Raw genomic sequence first — 21,429 nt, 5'->3', positions numbered from 1 at the left:
GGTGGACCTGACTCAGCCGCAGAAAGGGCGGAAGTGCTGGCCCGCACCCCCGCCCTGGAGAACCCGGGCGCTCCGTGGGGATGCCAGGCGCAGGATGCACTGTGTGACCCCACTTCACTTCCACGAAGCGTCCGGAGCAGACAAGTCCCTGGAGGCAGAAAGTCGCTGACTGGTCCCCAGGGGCTGCGGGGCGGGGGCGGTGGGAGTGACCCCCAATGGGGATGGGGTCTTCTTTTGGGGTAACGGAAATGTTGCAGAAGGAGGTAAAAGTCGTGAGCGCTCCACGCTGTGCTGGTCACCTTAAAATCGTGAATTTTATCGTGTGGGAATCTCGCCCGCACTTAGAAAGCGGCTTTATAAAGGCCTTTGCAGCGGCCAGCCCTCCCTCCATCCCCTGTGCTGGGCCCGCAGGCGGACCCCACAGAAATGAGCCGGAGCCGCTCCGTGTTCCCAACCTGCGGAGGTTTTTAAAACACAGTGGCACCCCGGGAGCTGCAGGCTTAGGTGGGGCTCTGGCAGCTGCGGTTTTAACCCACCCACAGCCGATTCTGATGACCAGCCTGGTCTGTAAGTGGTGGAGGCCACCTCTAACGCAGCCCGTAAAAAGCCCAGCTGCGGGCTTGGAGGACTCCTGGGCACCGCCGGCCGGCCGCACTCACATGAGCTGAAGGCCCCGCACCTTGCGCGGGAAGGCGGCGGCCCACGCGCTTCTCGTCCCTCTGCGGTCCCGTCCTGCTTGGTGTTATGCCCGCCTCTGACCACCTGGTGGCAGGAGCGAGGCGGGTTTGACGTCCTGGGGCGGGGAGGTCGGGCTCCTCCCCGAGGCATCCCTGGAGCCGGTCGGAGCGGAAAGCAGCCCTTTTAGAGGAAAACGGCAGGAAAGCCTCGGAGAAGAAGTGGTTTAGTCCTTCAGGTGTGTTGGGAGAGCTGGGCAGCAACGGCAGGCCAGCGTCCGTTTCTGAAACGGCGATGTGGTTCCGCAGTGCGACGACTCGGATTTTGGTGCTTTCAGGCTGGGAGGGTTCCAAGGAGGCGAGAGGCTTGAGACGCGGTGGATCAAAGATGCGTGCGGAGCCGGAAAGCAAAGCGAGAAAGTGCTGCTACGTAGAGGAACTCTGAGCACTTCTGCCTCGTGAAAGACGCCAGAAGCCTGTGATTGTACCCAAGGAGTCCGTTTACACGAAGCCATAGAGACGGAGTGTAGACCGGGGGCTGCCTGGGGCTGGAGGAGCTGGCGCGGGAGGGACATAACGGGGGGGGGGGGTGGGGGGGGTGGGTTCTTTCTGAAATAATGACGATGGTCGGAGTTAGTGGTAAGGGTTGCACAACCCTGTACAGACGCTAAACATCGCTGAGGCGTACACTTTAAATGGGCGGCTTGCACGGTGTGAGACCGCAGCTCTTTGGAGCTTTGATTGCTATGTATTTTTTTTTTATGGAAGTATGTTGATTTACAATGCTGTGCTACTTTCAGGTGTACATTCATATATACATATATGAATATATAGCTATATGAATATACATATATGTTCTTTTTCAGATTCTGTTTCCTTATGGGTTCTTGCGACATATCCAGTATAGTTCCCTGTGCTACACAGCAGGTAGGTCCTGCTTGGTTTTCGTTGTTATGCATATGGCTTTCTAGTGTGTTTGCCTTCATCCCAAACTCCTATTTTACCCCTCCCCCGCCCTTTCCTTTAGGTAACCGTAAGTTTGTTTTCTATGTCTGTGGGCCTTTTCTGCTTTTTGTATAAATGCGTTTATATCATTTTTTTTTTTTTGGTCTTTTGTCTTTTTAGGGCCCCACCCACGGCATTTGGAGGTTCCCAGGCTAGAGGTCCAGTCGGACCTACAGCTGCTGGCCTACACCACAGCCACAGCAATGCAGGATCCAAGCCGTGTCTGCGACCTACACCGAAGCTCACAGCAACGCTGGATCCTTAACCCACTGAGCGAGGCCAGGGATTGAACCTGAAACCTCATGGTTGCTAGTTGGATTTGTTTCTGCTGCGCCACGATGGGAACTCCAGGTGGCCGTCTTCTAACCGTTGGAAGATGCTGCTATGAATGTGGCTGTACAAGCGTATCTTTGAGGCTCTGCTTTCAGTTCTTTTGACTGTATAGCCAGAAGCGGAATTTCTAGATTGGGTAGTAATTCTATTTTCCATTTTTGGAGGAGCCCTCATACTGTTTTCCCCAGGGGTTGCATCATTTTATGGCCCCCTGAACAGTGTGCACGGGTTCCAATTTCTCCTCATCCTTGCCTGCCTTTGTGATTTTCTTTTTTTAATAGCAGCCAGTCTCATAGGTATGAGGTGGTATCTCATTGCAGCTCTGTTTGCATTTCCGTAATGATCTCCCATACGGAGCATCTTTTCATGTGCTTATGGGACATTCATAGATTTTCTCTGGAGAAATGTCTATCCAAGCCCTTTGCCATTTTAAAATCAGGTCGTTTAGGAGTTCCCTGGTGGCACAGCAGGTTAAGGACCTGGCATTGACATTGGTTTGACATGGGTTCAGTTTCAGTCCCTGGCCTGGGAATTTACACAGGTTGCAGGTGTGGCCAAAAAGAAAATCAAGTTGTTTGTTTTTCACTTGTTGAGTTTTAACTTTTTTTTTTTTAATTTTTTTGATTTTTTTTTTTTTTTTGTCTTTTTGCTATTTCTTGGGCCGCTCCCGCGGCATGTGGAGATACCCAGGCTGGGGGTCCAATCGGAGCTGTGGCCACCGGCCTATGCCAGAGCCACAGCAACGCGGGATCTGAGCCGCGTCTGCAACCTACACCACAGCTCACAGCAACGCCGGATCGTTAACCCACTGAGCAAGGGCAGGGACCGAACCCGCAACCTCATGGTTCCTAGTCGGATACATTAACCACTGCGCCACGACGGGAACTCCTAACTTTTTTTTTTTTTTGTCTCTTTAGGGCCGCACCCGCGGCATATGGAGGTTCCAGGCTAGGGGTCTAATGGTAGCTGTAGCCGCCAGCCTACGTCACAGCCACAGCAACACTGGATCCTCAACCCACTGACCGAGACCAGGGATCGAACCCGTGTCCTCATGGATGCTAGTTGGGTTTGTGAACCTCTGAGCCACGACAGAAACTCCGACTTTTAGTTTTTAGATGTTCCGAATATTACCCCCCATCATATACACGATTTACTGATATTTTCTCCTCTTCTCTGGGCAGCCTTATTACCTTTTTTTTTTTTTTTTTTTTTTTGGTCTTTTTGCTATTTCTTTGGGCCGCTCCGGCGGCATATGGAGGTTCCCAGGCTAGGGGTTGAATCGGAGCTGTAACCACCGGCCTACGCCAGAGCCACAGCAACCCGGGATCCGAGCCGTGTCTGTGACCTACACCACAGCTCACGGCAACGCTGGATCCTTAACCCACTGAGCAAGGGCAGGGACCAAACCCGCAACCTCATGGTTCCTAGTCGGATTCGTTAACCACTACGCCACGACGAGAACTCCGTTATTACCTTCTTGATGTTGCCTTTTGATGCACAAACATTTTAATTGTCATGACATCGCCTTTGTCCATGTTTTCTTCTTCTTTTTTTTTTTTTTTTTTTTTTGTCTTTTTGCTATTTCTTGGGCCACTCCCTCGGCACATGGAGGTTCCCAGGCTAGGGGTCAAATCGGAGCTGCACAGACACAGCAAGGCGGGATCCGACCTACACCACAGCTCACAGCAATGCCAGGTATCAAACTCATGTCCTCACGGATACTAGTTGGGTTCATTACCACTGAGACGTGACAAGAACTCCCTGGTTTGCTTGTGTTTTGTTGAAGATTTTTGCCTCATGCCCATGAGGAATATTAGTCTGTAGTTTTCTTATGCGCTCTTTGTCTGGCTTTGATGTCAGGATTATGTGGGTCTTGTAGAATAAATTAGGATATTCCCCCCCTTCAGTTTTTTGTAGAAGTTTGAGAAGGATTTATGTAATTCCTTAAATGTTTGTTAGAGTTCACCAGTGAATCCATCAGGTCCAGGGCTTTTATTGCCAGGAGATTATTGAATATTGATTCCGTTTCCTTACTACTTATAGCCATATTGAGAGTTTCTATCTCTTCATAACTTATTCTTGGTATATTTTATGTTTCTTGGAATGTATTCATTTCATCTAGGTTACCCACTTTGTTGGCATGCGGTATCTCATAGTACTCTCTTGTAGTCATTTTTATTTCTGTAGATGGTAATGATGGCCCCGCTTTCATTTCTGATTTAATAATTTGAGTCTTTTTTTTCTTAATCCATGTAACTGAAGTTTTGTCAGTTTGTTTATTTTTTTGAAGAACCAGCTTTTTGTTTCATTGTCTTTATTATTTTTATATTCTCTATTTCATTTATCTCCTCTCTAAAGATAAAGTTAGGCTGGGAGTTCCCGTTGTGGCGCAGTGGTTAACGAATCCGACTAGGAACCATGAGGTTGCGGGTTCGGTCCCTGCCCTTGCTCAGTGGGTTAACGATCCGGCATTGCCGTGAGCTGTGGTGTAGGTTGCAGACTCGGCTCGGATCCTGCGTTGCTGTGGCTCTGGTGTAGGCTGGTGGCTATGGCTCCGATTAGACCCCTAGCCTGGGAACCTCCATATGCCGCGGGAGCGGCCCAATAAATAGCAAAAAGACAAAAAAAAAAAAAAAAAAAAGATAAAGTTAGGTTATTAATTTGAGATCCCCCTTTAAAAAAAAAAATCATGTATAGCTATGAATTTTCCCCTTAATACTGCTTTTGCTGCATCCCATAAGTTTTGGTATGTTGTGGTTCCATTTTCACCCAAGTCTAAGTATTTTCTAATTTCCCTTGTTTCCCTTGTGGTTTATTCTTTGACCCATTGGTCCTTTAAGAGTATATATATATACACACACACACACACACACACATATATATACACACATATATATACACACACACACATATATACACACACATACACACACATATACACACACACACATATATACACACACACATATATATACACACACATATATACACACACACATATATATACACACACACATATACACATATATACACACACATATACACACGTATATATACACACATATACACACATATTTATACACACATACACACACACACATATATACACACATACACACACATATACACACACACATATATATACACACATATACACACACACATATATATACACACATATATACACACACATATATATACACATATACACACACACACACACACACACACACACACATATATATATTGTTTTGTCTTTTTGCCTTTTCTAGGGCCACTCTCATGGCATATGGAGGTTCCCAGGTTAGGGGTCTAATCGGAACCGCCAGCCCATGCCACAGCCACAGAAACACGGGATCCGAGCCACATCTGCGACCTACACCATAGCTCATGGCAACGCTGGATCCTCAGCCTACTGAGCAAGGCCAGGGATCGAACCCACAACCTCACGGTTCCTAGTTGGATTCGTTAACCACTGCGCCATGACAGGAACTCCCACATCTTTGCCTTCTGAAAGTTGGACTATCAGGTGTCTCATTTGGGGCCTCTTTTGAGTTGATCTTATTTGGGGTTCACTGAGCTTCTTGTTAGTTTATATTCATGTCTTTCATCAAATTTGTGACGTCTTCAGCCACTATTTCTTCAGATATTCCCTCTGCCCCTTACGCTCCCCCACTCGATCCCTGGCCTTGCTCAGTGGGCTGAGGATCTGGCGTTGCCATGAGCTGTGGTGTAGGTCGCAGACGCGGCTCGGATCCCGCATGGCTGTGGCTGTGGTGTAGGCCGGCGGCTGCAGCTCCAATTAGACCCCTAGCCTGGGAACCTCCATATGCCATGGGAGTGGCCCTAGAAAAGGCAAAAAACAACGAGAGTTGTTTTAAGGTCTTTGTTTAGTAGGTCTTTCATCTGATCTTTTTCAGGAATCATTTGTGTTGTTTTTTTTCCCCTTTGATTGGGCCATACTTTCTTGTTTCTTTGTACAGATTGTGGATTTTTCTTTTGTTGAAAACTCTATAAATTAGACGCTTTCCCCGCCCCAGGGTTTTCTGCTTTTCGTTGTCACTGTAGTCCTTGTCGTTATAGCCCGTCCCTGTGCGGGCACAGTAAAGTTCTCGTTTTCCCCTGTACATGCAGTAGCTTTTGCATCTCCCAGTCTTTAGTGTCTGGCTCCCAAAAGGAGAAAAAGACAAGAAGTGAAGGAGGAGGGGAAGAAAAATGCCAGCACTTTGACCCGCCTGGAAGTCGCTTCAGCTAGCGGGGGAGGGGCCTGCAACAATGAGCTGGGGCGGAAGCAGCCGTGACAAGCAGGGGACAGGTCTGGGGCCTCTGATGGACTTCCGCTTGGCTGCCACAGGCTGCATGCAGGCTTCTCTAGGAGTCCATGCACCGCTGCCTCGGCCACTGGGCTGGAAGCGGAGACCACGTGTCTGCCACCACCTTCGGAGCTGAAACTGGCCAGAATTCACCGCCCTTTACTGCGTGGGCCTTCTCCTGGAGGTGGCAAGCCTTCAGTAGACTCTAGAGTTCACGCGGTTCCATCAGACAGATGGGGCCAGTGCCCCTGCTGTCCAGGTGGAGACAGACCCCCGGGCGCTTCGTGCTCTGCACTCTTCCCAGAATCGTCCAGAAACACAACTTTTGGAGAGACGATGTGATGGATGGGAAGGAGTGAGCTGTGTGGGCAGCTGGGAGCAAAGCCTTTAGTAGAGAAAACAGCACGTGTGACGCCTGAGCGGGGGCATTCCCGGTTCAGCCGCCTGTCCGTTTTGTAAACGGTGTTGCATTTTAGGCTTCAAGTTCTACTTACTCATTGCTGGTAGAGGAAGGATCGAACTCTTGTACATTAACTCTTTATCCTTCAGCCTTGTTATACTTGCTTATTCGTTCCCAGAGGGCCTTTTTGGCATCCCCGGGGGGGGGGGGTTCTAGAATGATGTCATCTGCGGACAAAGACAGGTATGTTTCTCCCTCCCCGGCTTTATACCTTGCACTTCCTTTTCCTGCCTCGTCATGTGGGCAGGACTTCCGGTACGACGTCAAGTGGGGGTCGTGAGGGGACACACTCTCGTCTCATTTCTGCCCATGCTCCCCCTGGAAGATACTCATTTCTTCTGTGACCCTCCCTTCCTCGTGGCTTGGCCACTGGACCTGCTTCTGGGCCCCCTGTGGCCCTGACAGGGGCCACAGCACCCTGGGTTTGTAGGTCGGAGGACCTCCCACCACGCCTGTCTTGTGGGCAGCCCTGCCTCGATGTCCTGCTTAGGGACTTCTGAGCAGCTGCTGGGTGTCCCACCTCCCGCGAACCCAGATCCTCAGTGGCTGTGCCCAGGTGCCCGTAGGACTTCGGTCCTACCTCTTTCCACCTCAGCCCTGCCTGCCGGCACCTTCACGTGCTCCTGGATGAAGGTTCCCATGGCCCATTGGTGTCCGCTCAGGGGACGTTCTGCAGGTGTCTCTCAGAGGACCTCATTGTTGGACTAGGTCTTCCCCCGGGACCCCGACAAGCTGCCTGATCTTCCGGGGAAGAGCCCTCGCTCCTTCCCGTGAAAGGAAGAGGAAGGAGATTCCCCATAGCAACCCTTCGCTGCTGCTTAGACCTCCTGGTTGAAGAGGTGTCGGTGAGACGGGGTGAACCCGTCTGCTCGCGCACGCGCTCGTCCACAACCCGGGCCCCGCCCCGTGCTGGGCTGCACGCGTGGCGAGGGGCACAACCGACCGTCGGTCTTCCTTTGTCCCCGGCGTAGCTGCAGCGAGCGTCTGCGTGAAGACGCGGCGCTTTGGAAATGCGGTGTCTGCTTTTCCGTCGTCCCCCGCTTCTCATCTTCAGAAGAAACCTTAGGCGGAGCGTTATCGAGTTCTTCCCAGAGACAGGCTGCACAAAGCATCCTCACTGTCTCTCAGAACGACAGTATCTTTCAGAATCTCCAGCACAACTTGGGGCCGTGTTTCCTCTCCTAAATCTCGGCCGCCTGCCTCTGATCCAGTTCCGCTCTTCAAGCCACTTTACAGCTAAATCCTCCCCCGTCACCGTAATAGTTTCTTTACAAAGGCCACGCGCTGACTGTGATCCTTGACTGACTTACGTCGCGCTTACCGTCTTCCTGTTCTCAGAATCCTTATCCCTTTCAAGAGGATTCTAAAAATATCAGCGTAAGCCCCCAGCTAACTTCTAATCCTCGCTTCCATTTGTGTTGACAGACGGGCGCTTCATCGCCCGCCCTTGCCCTTGCTTGATCAAGCAATCCCGACCTTCTCCCAAGTTTGATTATTGATGGTCCCGGACGTCACCCCCTATCAGTGGCATCGAGTGACCGGGGCCAGGGGAGCAAGAGGCGGCCAGGACGCAGAGGCGCCGGCAAGACACAGGCTCTGCAGAGGGTGGGAGACGAGCCCCGTGACGGTGCCGCGGCTCAGCAGGGGATCTGCAGCGCTCCCTTGGTCGGGGGTGCGTCGAGATCCTTCCGAAGGGGCGCACTGGAGACAAGAGCCTTGCCCCCGGTTCTGGAGTGGCCTCCTCCCCACTCAGGAGTAACACCCCTCCCTGTACCAGGGTGACTCCAAGGGCTGCCAGCTTCGAGGGCCCGGAGCAGGGGAGGGCTAGCAGCCCTGCCCCTTGGCCACTCAACCTGGCAGGGCATCTGGGGTCGGAAAGGACACTGTCTGGAATTCAGGACTCGCCCCACAGGAGGGTCAGTGCAGACACCTCGGCTGTGCAGCGAGGCTGGTCGCACCCCTGCCCTCCTTGTCCGCTGTGGCGGAGACAGGGTGGTAGAGACGGGACTTGCCGCCATGGGACACAGCGCTCCTGTCCTGGGCTGGATTCTGTCACACTGTGTCCACTCCCACGTGGTCCGGAGAGGCGGGGATCTCCCCGTGGACGGGCCTCAGGCAGGGCACCGGCTCACACAGTTGGGGAGAAGGACTGGCCCAAGGTGAAGAAGCCACTTGTCGGCTCACAGGCCCAGGCTGATGACTTGGCCATGGTCAGGGGCCTGGAAGGAGAGGTCGGAGGGTCAGACCAAGGTCCGGCAAGAGGCGGAGCTCCTGCTGTGGCTCAGAGATGAGGAACCCAACTAGCAGCTGTGAGTTCCACCCGCGGCCTCACTCAGTGGGTTAAAGATCCAGCGTTGCCATGAGCTGTGGTGTAGGTCACAGATGAGGCTTGGATCTGGCACGGCTGTGGGTGTGGTGTAGGCCGGCAGCTGTAGCTCTGATGCGACCCCTAGAGACTGAGAACTGCCATGGGCTGTGGGTGCGGCCTTAAAACAAAAACAAAAAAAGAAAAAAAAAAGGAAAAAATTATTAGTGTAGCAAATGCTAGGTATATATCCCTTTTTTGTGTAAGAAATAGAATATTTCTTATTCAGGAAGTTGAGATTTTTCTTTTAAAAACCAGCAACTGGGAGTTCCCATCGTGGCTCAGCAGAAATGAATCCAACTAGGAATCATGAGGTTGCGGGTTTGATCCCTGGCCTCAGTCTGTGCGTTAAGGATCTAGCCTTGCTGTGGCTCTGGTGTAAGCCGGCAACTGTAGCTGTGACCAGACCCCCAGCCTGGGAACCTCCATGTGCCGCGAGTGTGGCCCTAAGAAGAAAACAAAAACAAAACCCAGCAGCTGTGATTTGCACACCCACGTTCACAGCGGTGTCGTTCACAGTGCGTGCAGCGATGAATGGATGAGCAGAACGTGGTCCCCACACGATGGGATGCAGTTCCGCTTAAAAAGGATGGAAGCTCTGCCAGCTGCTCCAGCCTGGATGGACCTTGAGGACACGGTGCCCAGTGATGATCGGACACAGGAGGCCAGACACCGTGTGGTCCCACTCCTGTGAGGTCCCTGGAGGGGTCAGGTTCACAGGGGGAGAAAGGGGGAGCGTGGGCGCTGGGGGCTGGGGGCAGGCGGTGTTTAACGGGACGGAGCCCGTTTGGCAGGATGGACAGTTCCAGAGGTCTGCTGCACAGTAGCGGGCATGCCGTTCACACAGCTGTCCTGCACCCCTAACGGTGTGTGCCAGAGACAAGTGTATGTTCCTGACACGGTTGAGCACAAAGCCTCCTGTGACCCCGTGCTGTCGTGTAAGGTCCGTGCTCCCCCCCGCCCCGTGACCGGCGGGCGGCCCTGGGGGATCTGCTTCCCTCAGGGTCCCGATGACCTGGTCCCAGGCTGCCTCTCCATCCTCATCCCTGTCGGAGAAACGCCCGCGCCCGAGGCAGTGACGCCAGGGATGTGTTGAGGCATCAGAGACAGAGGGGCTGAGCTCAAGCCCCGACTGAGAGGAGAAGCCGGTCTTATAAAGAGTCCTGGCGGGAACGTGTGCGGGGGTCCACGGTGGGGACGTGCAGGAAGGACAGCGAATGGAGGGCTACACGTTTGGGGAGGGGTCGGGGGGGTCGAGTCCCATGACCTGCTGATTGTGGCCAGGAAGGGAAAAATAATGAGAGAAGATGGTTGGGGTCCGAGTCTCACAACCAGAGAAATACAGCAGGAAGTGACGTTCGGGGGCAGGTGCTCTTTACAGGCGGTTTGTTTGCAGGCAGTTGTCTTCTGTGGACCGTGGTCTTGCTGCCCAGCTCCGAGTGGCTGTATTCCCAGGGAGGGGCTTACTCCATCTCCAGGGAGCCTAGCAATCCCCAGCCAGTGTAAGTAGCAGAGGAGTTTCGAAGGTGGACTCGGGAGCCTGGGCTTCAATCCTGGCTCCTGTTGCGTGTGCCTCAGTCTCCTCACATGTCAAATGGGGGTCACAGAGTGACCCGCTGATGAAGGGCCCTGAGGTCCCTTGACTGAGAATCGGTGTTGCTGGACACACATGCTGGCCTCTCCCTTTCAAGCAGAACTTCCTGAGGTTCGCTAACGAAGGCTCCGAGGTCTGCGCCTTCCCCACCCCTGGGGCTGGGGCATAAGCATGACAAGGTTTTTCTGCTCAGAAACTCGGCCTCTGTCCACCGTCCCGAACAGAAATGGGGAAACGGAGTTTTGGGTGACGGAGAAAAAGACAGCTCTATTGCTTTGCTAGGCAAAGGAGGCCACAGCAGCCTATCGCCTTAAAGACTGTGCCCCCACCCCCGGGAGCGATCAGGAGGGTTTACAGTTTGGGGAACGGAAAATAGGGCCGCAGACGAGGATCAGGGCAGAGACAAGCCTGCAGTGTTCAGCGGCCGCAGGACTGGTGCTGGTGGCCTCCTTTCCGGAGTGAAGAATGTTCCATCAAGCAGTTAACATCTCCCCTGTGTCAAGGGGTTCACGCACATTCCTGGAGGCGGAACGGGGACCCAGCCCCACGTCTGAACTGCTATCTCTTGACGGCTCCTCCCTGGTCTCTGCATCCTTCCCTTCCCGGATGAGCAGCTGCGTGAACCTGAACCTGCCCTTTGGAGCGCAGTCATGGAGGCTGACGCTTAGTCCCTGAAAATAAGAAACGGGGGACACAGAAGGGCGTGTGTGCCCAGGAGCCCCACAGCTTGGTTTCACGTCTTCCCCTGCTGACCACAAGGCACTTCTCCAAGGACACCTCAGGCAGCCCTTAACGGAGATGGGGTTCGTGATTTAGGCATCGGCAGTCACCTCCTCAGGCCTGGCAGCACCTCTCTGCAGGAACGCAGACGTGCAGGTGGTGACACAGAAGCGGCATGTAAACATCCTGACCTGACGGCCTTCCGTCCTCAGGACAGTTTGGTGAGGTCACGGCCAGATCAGGACAGAGAAGAACGACACATGAGGGCCAGGTGCACACCTGTTAGAGCCCTGGGTATCCACTTCCACTTTTCTCCTGCCCCTCCCTGATGCTCCACTTTACTCTGGTTCTGGTTCTTTGGCTCAGAGTTAGGGTTAAAACATAAGCAGAGATGGGACACCTCCCAACTTCTGATGGCATGACAACCAGTAAGTGAAGAGAGAGAATGGAAATTTTAAAAAGCACTATTTGGAGGTGTTTCCGTCGTGGCTCAGTGGTCAACGAATCCGACTAGAAACCATGAGGTTGTGGGCTCGATCCCTGACCTCACTCCGTGGGTTAAAGATCTGGCATTGCCGTGAGCTGGGGTGTAGGCCACAGACGCAGCTCAGCTCCTGCCTTGCTGTGGCTCTGGCGTGGGACAGCAGCTGCAGCGCCGATTAGACCCCTAGCCTGGGAACCTCCATATGCTGTGGGAGCGGCCCCAGAAAAGGCAAAAGACTAAATAAATAAATAGCAAGCACTATTTGGCAATGATCTTAGTGATTCAAGCTGAAGCCACTGACGGAGGTTAAGGCTGTCAGACGGAGGTTGTCGAGGGACATAACGGTTGAATCTCTGAATATCTCCCCACAAATACCAATCAATGCACAAACCAAAAAAAAAAAAAAAAAAGAGAGCCCCCCTAGCAGGCATGGAATATCTATGCAACCAGGATGGATGTCCCCGAGGGCAGGTTGCAATCCCTTGCTGAGATCATCACAGCACCACTTCTCTGATGTTACTGCCAAGAAAACCTTCTTTGAGTCTGGTCTTTAGGAACCACCTACGGGGGCCCTGACTGAGTCACGTTCTAGGACAATGTCTGTGACCTTCAATAAAACTGTCAGGGCAGGAACCCTGTCTCCCATCCAGACTGCACAAGACTGAACGTGTAATTGCAGGTGAGCTCCTGGAACAGAAAGGAAAGAGATTGATGGCAAAACCCAAATGGGGTCTGAGGAGCGGCCCTTAACACTGTTTCAACACTCATGTCCCAGCCGTGGGTGGCTCAAGAGTGGTTATGGAGAAGCAACTGCACTTGAGAAACACAGGCTGGAGCAGCTGAAGTGTGACGAGGCCTCGTGTCCACAGCACCTGCTCAAATGGCTCAGCCAAAGGGCAAGGAGAACTGCGCACATACACGTGGAAACACACACAGTCGGGCCTCAAGGTCTGTGGTTTCCACAGCGGTGCACCTGCCTGCCGGGGTGACTCCAACACCAGTGCATGGCAGATACGTGGATGGTGCACTGTGAGATGCCCGACCGACCCCTTTCCAGCGGCCCGGGCGCGCAGGGCACCCTCCCTCCGCAGCCCGAGACCCCGCCGGCGTGACTCAGCATCCCGAGCCGGCCCCGCTGAGCGCGCCTGCGCAGAGCCGCCTCACCGTGACTCGGCGGCCTAGAGAAGTCCCTGGACTGTTCGAGAAGGGGCCGCGGCAGGGCGGGATTGGCCCGCCGAGGGCAACGTCATGGGGGCGCGCCGGGAAGGCCGGGCCACGGCGGGATGGGATTGGCCAGCCCGGAGTGACGTCGTCAGGGCGAGCCGGGAACCCCTGGGCCATCGAGGTAGGGGATTGGTCAGCCCGGGGTGACGTCGTCGGGCGCGCCCGGGCCACGGCGGCTCTCTGAGCTGGCGGCTGCGGATAAATGGCTGGCAGCTGCGGGCGGCGAGATGCTGCGCCCTCACGGAGACCCGGACTGGCCTCAGCCGCCCCACGGATCCCGTTTTCCTCGTCCCTTTGGCTTTTTCCCCGGCGGCTGACCACGGTCGGGGAGTCAGAGGTCTCGTTCTCCGCCGCCTTCCGCTTTCCTCCGCGGCTGTCGCGGTCGCCGACGAGGGGCAGGTACGGGGCTGGGGCGGGGGTCCGACGGGGCCGTGGACCTCGGACGGGTAGGGCGTCATGTCCTAGCGGAACGGGGCTGTCAGAGCGGAGCTGCGGCTCTGAGGGCAAAATCACGTCGGGATTGGGGTTGGAGTCTCGTCGGTCTTCGGCCGAGAGATTTCCGACCACCCCCCCGCGCCTCCCCCCGCCCCCGGCAAGTGTTGCTGGGACTTGCTGGGCCCTCCTGATCCACGGGTGAGCAGACCTGCCCCGGGGTCAGCGCGCCGTGCGGTGGGGAACGCAGCTACAGTGGGAAGCCGAGCGAGTGGGTCCTGGAGAAGGAATCGCAGAGGAGAGGAAGTGTGACTTAGTGGGGCGCGGTGAGGGTGTCAGTGACGCTTTAAACCGAAGCCGGAGGTTGGGAGTGGATGGTAGATGTGGCCAGAGTATCTCAGGCTTAGGAGTCAGCATAGACGCCCCCAGGAGTGGAGAGAGCTGGGGGGCAGGTCCGGAGAAGGCCCCGGGGACGGCAAGTCTGGAAGGGACAAAGCTTTTGAGAAGTTTGGTGGGTGCCAGGTCACGGACGGGGCTCTGTGAGGCGTGCTGTGGGCTTCAGTTTTCTCTCAAGCGAAGGGCGTCACCGTTTGTTTGCTAGTTTTCAGTGGTCATCAAGGAATAAGTTCTAAATAGAACTCCAGGCTTAAAGGAGTTACAGAGAGCAGCAGGGGGCTGTGTCCAGTCTCTCTGGGATGGTGTGGTCGACTAATGTGATTTAGCACCTGGTAACAGTTTTCTTTATGTCAACAAGCATGTTCAGTGGGTGAAATTGTGCCTTAAAGTTCACCAAGGCGGTAGCTTTCCTTGGGAGCTGTGTAAATTGAACACAGGAAATCCTTGTCTGTATGAGTCAAAATAATTGATTAACGAAAACCTGAATTCATGGTGGGTTTCTTAAAGTAGGAGTTAAAAGGACTGAAAAACAATCCATGTCCTAATGGGGTTGATTCTGAAGGAGCTGGTACTTAGGTGAAAACTCCTGTTTTCTCTAAAAGGCAAGAATTGAAGGTACTTTGATTCCCTTTAGAGGCCCAGGGTGGCCACGTGGGCATTTAAGGCTCCCTCTCGTGTTTGTTTACTTTTATCGGCTGGATGTTACAAACCCTGGTACCAAAATCAGGGCAGCCATTACTTTCTTCCTAGTGATTATTTCTGATTCTCGCAGGTGGCGTTTCACTCTGCCTTCTCATCATGGAGTTCCCTGATCTGGGAAAGCATTGTTCAGAAGAAACTTGCAGGCAGCTAGGTAAGCACTTTTAAGAGAACATTAGCAAGAAACAGGTGTTTTGTTGGCTCTTTCATGGGGGAGAACCGGCCGTTATCTTCATTGGCTGTTGTCCTGTGGGTCTTAGCCTTTCTGGCGTTTCGTCATGGGATGCTGGCCTGAGGTTCGGGTCTGAACAGCCAGGTGTGTGGCTGGCGGCCAGCGCCACGTGGACATAAGTGCTCGGGTGACACCACGCGGGATGGCGGCTCTTGGGAAAAGACGGCTGGGGAAGGTCACTGGACCTTTAAGTCTTCGGTTTAGTCTTTAAAACGCTTTACCGTGGTTTTTTTTTTGTCTTTAGATTTTCTTCCTTTGAGATGTGACGCGTGTAAACAAGATTTCTGCAAAGACCATTTTGCCTGCGCTGCACACAACTGTCCCTTGGCCTACAAGAAGGTAATTTGTGCTGTTTCTCTCTAAGGATTCTAATTCTCACTCCAAAGCTCTTTTGTCCAAAAGAGTGGACGTTAGCCACATGCAGCTGGTAACTTCATTAAAATGAAACCACCACGTCTGGGGTCTCAGTCATAGCAGCCACAGCTCAGGCTTCAAGGCACATGTACAGCTTTCCCGCCATGGCAGGAGGCTCAGAAGCAGCGGGGGTTATTTTCAGAGACTCCTGGAGTCAAATGGTTGTTCTCGACAAACCTTCAGAGCTGCTTGGCATGTTGAAATACTGTGTTCCTTTGCCTCGGCACAGCAAGGAGAACCACTGTGTCTTCCCGGAGCCTGGGAGCGCTGGGCGGTGCACAACAGGGACGCTAACCTGGGAGGAATTAAAAGCGCTTATTCATTGGCGCCCCCTGGAGGTGCAGCAGGTTAAGGATCCGGCATTGTCACTGAAGCAGCGTCGGTCTCTGGCGCAGGTTCAGTCTCCGGCCCAGGAACTTCCATATGCTGCGGGTGCGGCTCCCTGCCAAGCAACTGTTGACTTATCTGGGTAACTCTCGGCCTTGGCCTCCTGCTTAGGGGCTTCGGGCAGTGTGTGGCAGAGATGGGGAGGAGACAGACTTGCTTGAGGCCCAGGGTTAAGACTTGAGGGCCAAGAGGCAGCCGTGTGCTGACTCAGAGGGCTCCCAAAAATAACCGCAGGAGCACCCAAAAGAGAGTTCAGGCCGTGGTGATGGAGGTCTGACGTGGTCCCGGTCTGAACTCTCTTTCGGGTGCTCCTGCGGTTATTTTTGTGAGCCCTTCCAGTTGGTGCTCTGCTGCCTTGCCCAGGTGCCAGTTAGAGGTGAGGGTGACAGCCTCCCGGGCTGGGACCAGTCCTGGCTGAGGCCTGACCCTGCCGTGTCTCACGGGGGCGGGGGAGGCTGACTCACTTTACCTGGCACTGGTGCCCAGGCCAGACTGCCCGATGTGTTGCATGATCGTCCTGTGCCCTGCCCTAGGGAGGGTCTGCCCAGAGGTGACCGAGCAGTGCTTGGTTTCTTTTTTTCTTTCTGTTTTTTGCTTTTCAGAGCTGCACCCACGGTATATGGAAGTTCCCAGACTAGGGATTGAATTGGAGCTGCAGCCACCGGCCTACACCACAGCCACAGCAACACCAGATCTAAGCCCCATCTGTGACCTACAGCACAGCTCACAGCAACACCGGATCCTTAACCCACAGGGCGAGGCCTGGGATCGAGCCCACATCCTCATGGATCCTAGTCGGGTTCGTTAACCCTGGAGCCACGCCGGGAACTTCCTTGATTTCTTAACCTGATCTCCCAGTTGCTCCTGGGAGACTTGCCAGCTCAGCTCCCAAACAGAAGGTACCCGTAGTTGTGTGTGGTTCCCTGTCATTGTCTAGTGCCCCTTGGCACCTCAATGTTCAGGCTCACTTCACTGCTAAGTTTGCTCAGCTCCTGCCCTGGCTCACAGCCGGGGTGACCGTGCGGGGCGCCCTGTTCCCTCCAGAGCACCCCCTTCCACCCCAGTCTTGGGCTTGGCTGGTGGCGTGTGTGTCCTGCCGGGCGACCGTCTCTGCGAGGCCACGTCAGAGGCCACAGAAGGGTCAGGAAGGCCCGTGACAGTTGACAGATGGCCTCTCCTGTCAGCCCCATGCTGCGGGCAGCCGGCAGGTTCAGCGCCGTCTCCACGTGCTGGCCACCCAGCTCTGCTGCCCTGGGGCTCCCGCCCCGTCCGGCCCGCGTCACAGCTTTCCTCCCGGCTGCACATGCCTGGGCTGGCAGGGTCGTTTCTGCAGGGGCTTCACAGTCCATGAGGCCTCAGTGCCACAGGTTCCCCTCCAGGCAGCTCCGTCCTCGAGCTCTAGGGACGTCTTCCCGTGACTCCAGGGGAGTCTCACCGTGGCTCCGGCGGGTGCGAGACCACCGTGCCTCCTTGTTTGAGTCTCACGTGTCTGAGTCTGGAGTGTCTTCCGTCTGTTTCCAGGACGTCCAGGTCCCAGTCTGCCCACTTTGTAACAGCCCAGTCCCAGTGAGAAAGGGGGAGCTGGCCGACGCCGTGGTTGGTGCGCACATGGACGGAGGGTGTAAGTCGCGCCCCCGGAGGGACGAGAAGGTGAGGCTGGGGCCTGGGGGCCGCTTTCTCCGCGGGGGAGGAGGGCCGCTCAGCCCGCCCTGCCGCTTAGCTTTCATCGTTGCTGCGCACGGAGAGCCGCGCACGCGGGGCTCGGGCGCTCCTGGGTCGGGCGAACGGCCTGGGTCTTTCCGGTGACGCGCAGTGAGCCCTCCCCACTCGCAGGGTCGCTGTTAGGAGCTGCTTTGGGGGCAGGCACGGCGCCCTTTCCCCCAGGGTGCAAGGTGACCGTGGGTCCCGAGCCCTCCTGTTAACGAGCAGAGAGGGCTGAGCTCTGCTCCTGCGCCCGCCTGGGCGAGGCGAGGGCTGTGCGCTGCCGACTCGCTCCGAGGGCGCCTGGGGCTGGGGCGCTGGCCTCCAGCTTGCTTGTCTGTGCCTCCCTTCAGGGCGCTGGGCTCCTGGCTGGGCGCCGCGGGGCCCATGCGCCCATGTGCTGGACCGTCGCTGCTGTCCCGGTGCTTTTTGTAACACCCTGTGGCTGGTTTCTTTCCGGCCGAGGCCCTGGCGGGTTTGTCCTCCTTCGGAACGTCTGTCCCCGGGCCCTGGGCCTGTGGCCGGTTCCCCGTCCTCGACCAGAGTCAGGTGGGACCTGCCCCTCAGGAGGCGGCCTGTGACTTTGTGGTCCCCCTCCCGCCCCCAGCTGGAGGTTTCCGGCTTCCCCGGGGCCCCTGTCCTGTTGGGGTGGCTTTCCTGAGACGTGCCCGTCACTGCCCGAGCTCAGGACACGGGCCGTGAGACCTGCTCGCCAGGGACTTGGCTTCTGCCAGGCGTACATCACGCTGTCTAGTCGTGGGTCCCGCCCGGCTTCTGGTTAATAGAGCCGACTTGCATCACGTTAAATACAGAAGTGGGAGTTCCTGTCCAGGCTCGGTGGCTAATGAACCCAACTAGTACGTATGAGCACGCAGATCCGATCCCTGGCCTTGCTCAGTGGGTTAAGGATCCCGCGTGGCTGTGGCTGTGGTCTAGGCCGGCGGCTACAGCTCCAATGGGATCCCTAGCCTGGGATCCTCCAGATGCCACAGGCGCGGCCCTAGAAAAGGCGAAAAAGACTAAATAAACAAATCGATTCAGAAACGCACTTAGGGAGTTCCCGTCGTGGCGCAGTGGTTGACGAATCCGACTAGGAACCATGAGGTTGCGGGTTCGGTCCCTGCCCTTGCTCAGTGGGTTGACGATCCGGCGTTGCCGTGAGCTGTGGTGTAGGTTGCAGACGCGGCTCGGATCGTGGGTTGCTGTGGCTCTGGCGTAGGCCGGCGGCTACAGCTCCGATTCGACCCCTAGCCTGGGAACCTCCATATGCCGCGGGAGCGGCCCAAAGAAATAGCAAAAAAAAAAAAAAAAAAAAAAAAGAAATGCACTTAGGACGGGTGGCCTCGGGCTGGAGCGGCGGCGGCTGCGCCTCTGCCCTCGTCGCAGTCCTTTCTTTGCAAGCCGGCCCCTTCTTCCCGGTTCCTCCCACCACAGTCCTGCTGCTGTGTTTGCTGGGCCCTGAGCCCTCTGGAAGCTCTTGGCAAAGACCTGCCCGGCCCGGCTCCTCCGGCGCTGGGGGCGGAAAGGGACGCGGCCGGGTCGCCCGCTCTCCTCGCCGCCTTCCCCGCAGACCCCGGGAGCTGCCCCGTCCTGCGCCCACCGTCCCCAGGGCCCTGTTGCCGGCTCCCTCGGGCCACGCAGGATGCCCCCTGCTCGGCCGCCTTCCCTCCCCGCCCGGTCCCCTCCTCCCCTCCCCGGGCCTGGCTCCCTGTCCTGAGGGCGCTTGTGGTCGTCTCCCGTGAGTCCCCCCCAGATGCTGCCCCCGCGCTGGCCCCTCGTTGGACGTCTTTGTCCCCTCGGTAGCTTGTCTCGGGTCACCTGATGGATGTCTCGGGGGCCCGGGCGTCTCCGTGCCGCCGGGTGCGAGCTGTTTCTGGCCTCGGTGTCCCTGGGCTCTCGGGGGCTCGCGCGGTGACCGCCAACGGAGGCGGTCGGGACACTGAGGGGACGGTGTTTCTTCAGGTGTTTAGGCACCGGTGCTCCCGAGGCGGCTGCAGGAGGAAGGAGGTGCTGCCGGTGGCCTGCGGCCAGTGTCACGGCAGCTTCTGCATCCAGCACAGACACCCGCTGGACCACGGCTGCAGCCGCGAGGGCCGCCCGCTCAGCACGGCCGGGTGAGCGGCGAGTCGGCTCCGCGGGCGCCGGCCGACGTTCAAAGTGGATCCGGGCCAACGCGGGCTCGCGTCCCTGCTTTTGCTGCGACGGTGCCGCCGGAGCCCCGCCGGCCTCGTGGACGCGCCCCCCCCCCCCCAGGGCTCTTCGTCTTCCTGTGGCCTCTCTCTCTGAGCTCAGTGTCCAGCCGTCCCCTTTTATAACGACACCAGTCGTGGGAGCTTTGGGGCCGCCCGCTCCACTGTGAGCCCGCCCTGCCCAGTTACCTGTCCAGCGACCCTCCCTCCAAACACCGCCCCGTCCTGGGCTCCCGGGTGTAGGACCCCACCCCATCCTGTGACGGGCAGTCCAGTCCCTCCACGGGTGCTGGCCCCCAGGGACGGAGCCTGTAGGCGGTCCTGTCACTTCTCGGGGACTTCCTCATGTGGCCTGTGCCGGCACTGGGCCGGGGGTTCCCTCGAGCCGTGCAGGTGGCTTTCTTGGTGACAGATGAGGGACTGGGCGAGTGCCACCCCTGCCTTTCTGTGCTGGAGCTGGGCTGCACAGCCTCGTAGCCGAGCCCTTGGAAGCAGGAGCCACCCCTGGGCTTCCTGACCTCCAGATACGGACGGGGGGTGGGGGTGGGGGGTCTGACCTCGAGCAGCTGTCGCCCCGGAAACAGGAGCAGCTCCGTCCAGCCCAGGGTGACCCAGAGTCGCTATAGCTGGTTTCAGAAGCAGTGCTGTCTGGCACATCTTTTATACAATCAGTGTGTTGTTTTTATATGATCAAATGCTTGTAGTTTAGAAACAAGTTCTTGTTCCATGTCAGGTCGAAAATAAAGTGGCATTGATACGACTCCGTGTTGACACTGGCCTGTTTGTACACGCTGGGCGCTTGCGGGTGGAGCCTGCCTCTAGTGCCTGCGTACCTCTCACAGGGAGCAGCTCTGCCTTGGGGCGCGAGGGCCAGGGGCCCAGCCTTCTGGAAGCTTCTGTCACGTAAACAACCAGCAGCTGATCACCCTGTCTCCCCTGTGTGGCTTCTGTGGTGACTGGCTGTGCCCAGAAGAGGCGGGGCTGCCACCGCCCTGTCCAGGGCCTTGTCCAGAGGCGGCCCCAGCCCTCCACTTCCGTTCCACCGACGCTCGGCCCGTGACCACCCGCGTGCAGGTGGGCAGGAGAGCCCTCTGCTCCTGGAACCCGGGGTATCAGGAAACGGGACCAGATAAAATGCCCTCCCATTTGGGGCCCGAACGTAACCCCCAAGACCTCCGTCTCCGCACATCCAGGCAGTTACGTCTCTCTGGTTTTATAGCCTCAAGACACACTGGGGGCCGGGGGCTTGTCGTCAGTTTCCTTCTCCAAGCAGGTGGCAGCAGCTCCACGCCTTGGTGTCTTAGCAGTGGCCTTAGTTCTGCACCTGTGGTCCTCCAGCTGCGCCAGGGTCCCACAGGGGTGGTGAGGACAGTGCTGGCCCCACCCCCAGGGCCCCCGATTGCATTTCCAATAAGTCCTGCTGATGCTGGTGCTGCTGGTCTGGGGACCACGTGGCCAGAGCACCTGCAGCTGCTGTCCGTGTGGTGCCTCCAGCCACGAGCGACGGGGAGCGTGAGACCAACCAGGGCCACCACGCTGCTGCTTTCAGTATGTTTGGACTTGAGGACGTGAACCTGCATTTCCTTGTTTTGTGGCATCTTGAGTACGGATCAGGGCTTTCTCATGAAAGGCTCAAAACGAGACTCCAAAATGCTAGGATGCGAAGACAATACCAGAGAAAAAGTAAAATATCGTTAAAAATATGGGCAGGTTTAAAGGGTGTTTTGGTATGATGAAGTCTTAGCTGTTTTTAAATTGTAGCTGCTAAAAATTTTAAAGGTGGGTAGGAGACTTGCATTATGTTTCT

General features: G+C 56.1%; 1 protein-coding gene across 4 annotated transcripts; it reads left to right on the top strand.

Annotated features, from left to right (window-relative positions):
* Nucleotides 781-20,382, top strand: ZFAND2A (zinc finger AN1-type containing 2A). Of its 4 annotated transcripts, XM_005655063.3 has the most exons (7): nucleotides 781-913; nucleotides 1,013-1,169; nucleotides 1,541-1,601; nucleotides 14,773-14,853; nucleotides 15,176-15,270; nucleotides 17,254-17,382; nucleotides 19,396-20,382. In XM_005655063.3, exons 4-7 carry the CDS (start codon nucleotides 14,799-14,801, stop codon nucleotides 19,549-19,551), a joined length of 435 nt encoding a protein of 144 aa, XP_005655120.1. In that variant the 5' UTR covers nucleotides 781-913; nucleotides 1,013-1,169; nucleotides 1,541-1,601; nucleotides 14,773-14,798; the 3' UTR covers nucleotides 19,552-20,382. The 4 variants fall into 4 exon arrangements, 3 of the variants coding, with proteins under 3 accessions (XP_005655120.1, XP_005655121.1, XP_003124293.1); XM_005655064.3 differs by lacking the exon at nucleotides 1,013-1,169 and having other exon boundaries at nucleotides 802-913; XM_003124245.4 differs by lacking the exons at nucleotides 781-913; nucleotides 1,013-1,169; nucleotides 1,541-1,601 and adding an exon at nucleotides 13,308-13,571.

Source organism: Sus scrofa, chromosome 3 (assembly GCF_000003025.6).
Source record: "Sus scrofa isolate TJ Tabasco breed Duroc chromosome 3, Sscrofa11.1, whole genome shotgun sequence".
NCBI lineage: Eukaryota > Metazoa > Chordata > Mammalia > Artiodactyla > Suidae > Sus > Sus scrofa.
The sequence above is the reverse complement of the archived record's forward strand: the minus strand, read 5'-3'. Positions and strand labels throughout refer to the sequence as shown.

Excerpts from the sequence above, each read along its gene's own strand:
- ZFAND2A (XM_005655063.3), top strand. The coding sequence starts at position 14,799 with ATGGAGTTCCCTGATCTGGGAAAGCATTGTTCAGAAGAAACTTGCAGG. Across the intron at positions 14,854-15,175 it reads AGAAACTTGCAGGCAGCTAG|ATTTTCTTCCTTTGAGATGT; the intron begins GTAAGCACTTTT and ends TTTTGTCTTTAG. Across the intron at positions 15,271-17,253 it reads GTCCCTTGGCCTACAAGAAG|GACGTCCAGGTCCCAGTCTG; the intron begins GTAATTTGTGCT and ends GTCTGTTTCCAG.